General features: G+C 28.8%; 1 protein-coding gene across 1 annotated transcript; it reads left to right on the top strand.

The window, feature by feature from the left end:
- Positions 1–3,597: 3,597 nt before the first annotated feature.
- LOC141702706 (secreted RxLR effector protein 161-like) lies at positions 3,598–4,338 on the top strand. Its single transcript, XM_074506331.1, has one exon. It carries the CDS (start codon positions 3,598–3,600, stop codon positions 4,336–4,338), a length of 741 nt encoding a protein of 246 aa, XP_074362432.1.
- The last annotated feature ends 2,154 nt before the right edge of the window (positions 4,339–6,492 follow it).

The following is a 6,492-nucleotide window of genomic DNA, read 5'->3' as shown; positions in this document are numbered from 1 at the left end:
TAAATTACTAGTTGACAGTTAAAAAATAAAACCAAATATATTTATTTTTTTCTATAAATTTTGTCATATCACTAAAATATATAGATCTTGACATCCGTACAGTAATAATTTTCAAAATTTCGAAACATCAATATGTGATTGAACACTAGTTGGAAGTACTCGTCAAACTACTCTTTCACGGTTAAAAAGGCAAACCAAATATATTTATTTTTTTCTTTAAATTTTGTCATATTACTAAAATATAAAGATCTTGACATCCGTACGGTTGGATCATTCAGTAATATTTTTTAAAATATCGAAACATCAATATGGGATTAAACACTAGTTAGAAGTACTCGTCAAACTACTCTTTGACGGTTAAAAAGGCAAACCAAATATATTTATTTTTTTCTAAATTTTTTATCATATCACTAAAATATACAGATCTTGACATCCGTATGGTTGGATCATTCATTAATATTTTCAAAAATATCAAAACATCAATATGGGATTAAACACTAGTTAGAAGTACCGGTCAAACTACTCTTTGACTATTATTATTATTATTATTATTATTGCTATTATTATTAAATTAATACACATATATGCAAAAACTACAAAAATAAAGAGAGTTTACTTTATATATTTTCGTACGAAAATAATCAATAAGACAAAATAACTTGGCAACAAAATTTAAAAAACAAGATCCGTAATTATTAATCAAAAACAATAGAGGCACGTAATTATTTCCCTCAACGTACTACCTTCTTAATCTCATTGTTTTTCATACCAAAGAGGGCAAAATCCTGTCAAATCACAAGGTTAAAATTATTTTTACTATGTTTTTGTAATATTATATATTTACATGACAGTTAAACTTTTGGAGCCATTTAATTGTATTTTAACAATAATCATATAAAAATCATCTTTTGAAGTAAAAGTTAAATTAATTTATTCAAATTAAATTAGGGGCTTTTTATTATTGTAATTCTTTAAAATTTTATTTTTAAGAAAAAATATTCATTTAAATGGAAAAAACCTTGCGAGAGTTTTAATATCTTAAATCCTAATTTTTCCAAATCAGCATCCCCCGTCAATTGGTATCAGAGCCACTATTTTTGCTACATAATCAATGATGAATCAATTACTTCACTGATAGTTACCTCACCTTAATTGCCCTGTAATTACCTCTCTCGAAAAAGTTGTTACCTTAACAAAATATATTTTCCAAACCTGACAAAAACCTTATTGTCAGCCGAAAATAAGTTATTCGAACTTTTTCGAGCACTTATCAGGCATCCTATAATTTATTTATTTTTGGCAAGCAAGAATCCTATAATTAGACCTCAACAAATAAAAAGTTAAGGATTGGTGATCGAGACCACAAGAAAACTAAATATAAAAGAAGATGTTTCTTATAAAGTATTTTATCCATATTGCACATATAGTTAAGCATGATATGAAGAGGATAAATATTAAAGTAATCAGTTCAAGGAATGAAGTGTTTTTTGTACCATGTTCAACACCAACAATCAAGTACTCACAATATTATGGTTAGACATATTATTTAATTGTCATGTTCCTCAACCAAAATATTCTTTCAAAGAGACACATAGTGGTAGAAAATATGTATACAGTTTAACCCTAATATCTACCATGGATAATTTAAGAAAAATTAAAAGCAAAAGTTAATCTAGAGTGTCAACATAGCCTTGGGGTTATGTAATAAACAAGTTAAGCTACCGGTATTTCATATGTCCTATGCTAATAAAGTCAATGATATTGCTAAAAAAATGGTTTATTGATAAATTTTTCCTTGGTTGCATTTTTTAGTTCGAAATATTACTAACATGGTCATATATAATATTCTCCTCATGAAACTTGGTCGTATCATTTTCGGGAGTCTTTAGCTTTTTCATCAAGATGCGCCTCATTTTGTAAGTGTGGACACATTTATTCGTCAAAATATGTAATAAATATACTCCTACTAGTACTAGTACTAGACATATGTGTAAAGTCTCGAAGAAACTTTTGGAAGCAAAACAAAAGACTCATATACTCCTACTAGTACTTGACATATTTCTAAAATTCTTGAGACGATTTGGAAGCAAAACAAAAGACTCTGCAAGCCTAATATTTAGAAGTTTCTAAAACAAATTATCTATTTTATTAGAATATTAGCTAATTACGATATTAGAAAAAAAATGTTTTATTTGATGAGGACGTGCTAATATTATTATATATAGGATCCAAGATATTATAATTATTGATATAGAAATTACATTATATATTCTGTGTGAGGTTATTACACGCACGTGTGATATTCACTCCAAGAAACTTGGTCGTATCATTTTAGGGAGTTCATGGGTTAGCAATCGCTCAGTGTTATTTTATAAGTGTAGGCACACACATATATATAATAGGCAAATGATCAAATAGAAACTAAAGTTAAAATAGAAACTAAAAACTAATCTAAGCCATTAGATCAATCTAACTTAATAGCCCCCTAAAAGCACCACACCGAACTAATCGATACCATCCCACACACAATCTCAACTTTTTTCCTCCGCTTTTTATTTTATTTTTAACGTCAAACGGTAATTTGTTTTAAAATCCGACTTCACTGTATTTTTCTCCACCTCTCAACGATCGATTTGCATATCATATGTGATATTTTTTAAAATAATTTAAAATAAAATATTATTTAATTTCTAGTTTCTATTCCAAAATTGGTTTTTATTAGAGTAGCCCATATATATATACTAGTCTGGAACGTGAGCGATACACGGATAGCTTTTAACACTCGAGTAATTTTTAATAATAAGTTTTATCTTAAAATTATTGATATATTAATATAAATTTTTAATAGTTGAAAAATAAATCAAAGAACATAATACATTATAATAATTTATGTTTTATGATAATTTGAGACTTGACTGAAAATAAATAATATAATATATAATATGTTATTTACAAGACTCGAACCTTGAACCTGTAGAAACTATTAAAAATAAAGATATAAAGTTTAAATTTAATACGTTGTTGACGGAATTCGAACCCTCAACCTATGAGAGCAGTTTAAATATTAATATAATATTTTATTATTATTATATCCAACGGTTCCATCTATATGTCTTTAAATCTGACAATTCTTATTTTGCGTACCAAATAACTGTACCAAATAACCAACCAACTACCAAATTGCCTATAATAGTATAGTATAGATAGATAGATTTTTTGGTGAATACATGGAGCAGAGCTAGATATCTACTTAGAAGGCCTAGGAACCTATTTGGAAGCAATATAAAAGGTTCTGAAAACCCAACATTTACATTATTTACTTTATTAGAATAACACATAATTATATAATCTTCTTCAAGTTTTGTTTAATTATATTATGTAATGGAGTCAACAAGTTATTATTGTCTACTTATACTAAAGTTATATTATTTGAGTTGTGTGAGATTGTTTTTTGGAAATATTGTTGGGTGCCACAAGTGATAAGCCTCCTCCAATGATTTCCTCATTGTTGTCATCCATCTCTTCAAAACCTTTAGGCCCTGTCACCCTGATAAAACATTATATATATACAGGTTCACGATCATGGGTTGAGCAGACATGGAAGATAGAAGAGTAGCGCATTTTGTGTATTACCTGGTTCAACAAATGAAGGACTGTATAGAGCTAAAACAGTCAGCTTACATAAAGAAAATATTGGAGAAGGCTGGAATGCAAGCTTTTAACCCCACTAAATATCCTATGGATCCGAAGGAGCATTTGACTAACGACGAAGGCGGGAAACTGGTGGATCCAACAGAATACAAAAGCTTGGTTGGAGGACTTCGCTACCTTGTGCATACATGTCCCGACATGGCTTATGATGTGGGGATAGTCAGCCGTTTAATGGAAAAGCCCACAGTTCTTCATATGAATGCTATAAAGCGTATACTCAGGTACGTCAAGGGTACAATTAACTACCGCCTGGTTTATTCGAGGGATATTAGAAACAATATGCTTACAGGATACTCGAATAGCGATTTTGGAGGACAAACAGATGACAGGAAGAGTACAAGAGGAATGGTATTTTACTTAAATGATAACCTCATCACATGGGTCTCACAGAAACAAAGGTGTGTGGCCTTGTCTTCGTGCGAGGCAGAGTTTATGGGAGGGACGACATCAGCTTGTCAAGCTGTTTGGCTGAGGAATCTGCTGAGCAAGCTAACAGGTGAAGATATGGGTCCAGTAATCTTGTACATTGATGATAAATCCGCCATCGATCTTGCAAGGAACCTAGTTTTTCATGGGCGTAGTACAACATATAGACAAACGCTACCATTATATTCGAGAATGTGTTGAGAGAAAGGAGATCATTGTCAAGCATGTGAGTAGTGATATGCAACGAGCAGATTTCCTGACCAAAGCTCTCACTACTATCAAATTTGAAAGAATGCGCAGATTACCGGGAGTAATGGAGTTGCCTAAATAAGTTTCAAAACTAAGGGGATGATTGTTGGAATTATTTTGAAACTTATAGCTCGTTTTAAAATAATTAAAGTATGTGCATGTTGAATTAGTATGCATAGTCGTGGAGAAGTTTTAGAAATGGCATATGTAGACACGTAGAAGTAGAACTGCATTAGAAGAGTTAGTTGTTTAATGGTCCTTGTTTTTAGCTGCATATTCTATCAGCTATCTATTTATATTGTACGCTTCAAATCAATAAAAACAACTTACAAGCAAGTCTTTGTTTTTCTCAGTTTTACAATACACAACTTATATATATATTTGTATACATCCTGGCATTGAGTATAAACAAGAAATATGTTGTTCGAAAACCAACTCAAAAAAATAGAAATTTTACTTTAGCATTAAGTTTTACATCATTTATAACATGATATATATATATATAGCTAGGGAGATGATCGAAATACAAACAACTTTTAAAATTAAAGCTATAAACTAATATAAGCCACTAAGTCAATCTAATATAATCCAGGCACCACACATAATTGACCTACATCCTCCTGCACAAAATCTCAAGTTTCTAAACACATAAACTATATCATTTAATTATTTTTAAGTATAATTAATGGCATATGCATCATGAAAGTTAGATGTCCTTACTCAAACTATTTGTCATTCAATATTACTAAAAAATGTAAATTAGTATTGTCTATTAATCATGTCATCAATATAATAGAATAATAAGAAAATGAATTATAACCACACACCGCGTTTAGAGATGGCATGTAATGGTAGAATCATCTACACCCATCCTCTCTCACTCTAATTTTTATCATGTACTGATGTATCATAACCAATCCCCTTGAAATACCTGTAGAAAACAATTAATTAGAAAAAAATTAACTATGATTATTTATTTTTTCAAGATGAGTAAAGAAATATACCGTGCCAATCTTGATTTACATTCTGTATAGGGAGTGGAGGGTGGTTTTCTTTATTGTCTTCTTCATCTTCGAATATGTTCATCAGTGTTTATTGTAAATTTGAGTCTCTAAGAAATAGATGGGGGCGGCTGACAGTCGGTCAAGTGTTAGGGTTTGTGAAAAGATAACACTCTTTTTATAGGAAAATTTCCTATATAATTACTAATTTTATTAAGATTTTTTTCAAATTCTTAATGTTGTATATCTTTATTTATTTTTTATTTCATAGTAAAAATTTCACAATTATTTTGAAAGTTAGTGTTTGGTTCCACTTTTTAAACTTTCGAACATATTATAAGTGCACCGTTGTTATTTTTATTATAAACTAATTAACAATAAACATCCTAAATAAAATATAAAAAAATAATAAATATGACATATCAAATTTTAGTTTTGATTAGTTTAATAATGTGATTGAAAAATAAATATCCAAATTACGCGTCAACATAGTTTAGACTATAGGTTTATAAAATAAATTATATATATTAGATATCGGTTATATAATTAAAAAAAATATATAATTGGTTAATATTTATTTTATTAGATATTTTTTAAAGTGATAAATCGTAAAAGATTTTTATAACTCATAATACAAATTTAAAAAGTATACTCATACTAAAAATAAAAATTTGAAAATAAAAAAATTAATTTGCACATTACTAATAATGAAGAGTTAGATGAGAGAAGTTATATGAGATAAAACCCTGTGTAAAAGGGACAATGTATACCATATATTGTGTATCTCTGTCAATTATACTTATGGTAGAATCATATTTGTAATATACAACTTATTTATATATTTACTAGACATTACTAGTAAATATAAATTATTTTTTGACCCCATCATCTAAAAATGCTTTCTTCTAATAGAGTTAAATGGTTGTTTGTAAACTAGCAATCTCATTCCACAAATAAAAGCCTATGTAGTGACTTAATGAAAACATCTTCAATCATTAATAAAATATATAGTATGACAAAAATTAATATTTTTTATTTTATCTTCCACATACATTGTTATATAATGTCAATGCAGACTTGGTAAACCGGACTCGGCCACCTCATC

This window comes from Apium graveolens, unplaced genomic scaffold (genome assembly GCF_009905375.1).
Source record: "Apium graveolens cultivar Ventura unplaced genomic scaffold, ASM990537v1 ctg5569, whole genome shotgun sequence".
NCBI lineage: Eukaryota > Viridiplantae > Streptophyta > Magnoliopsida > Apiales > Apiaceae > Apium > Apium graveolens.
This window is presented reverse-complemented; position numbering and strand designations above follow the sequence as displayed.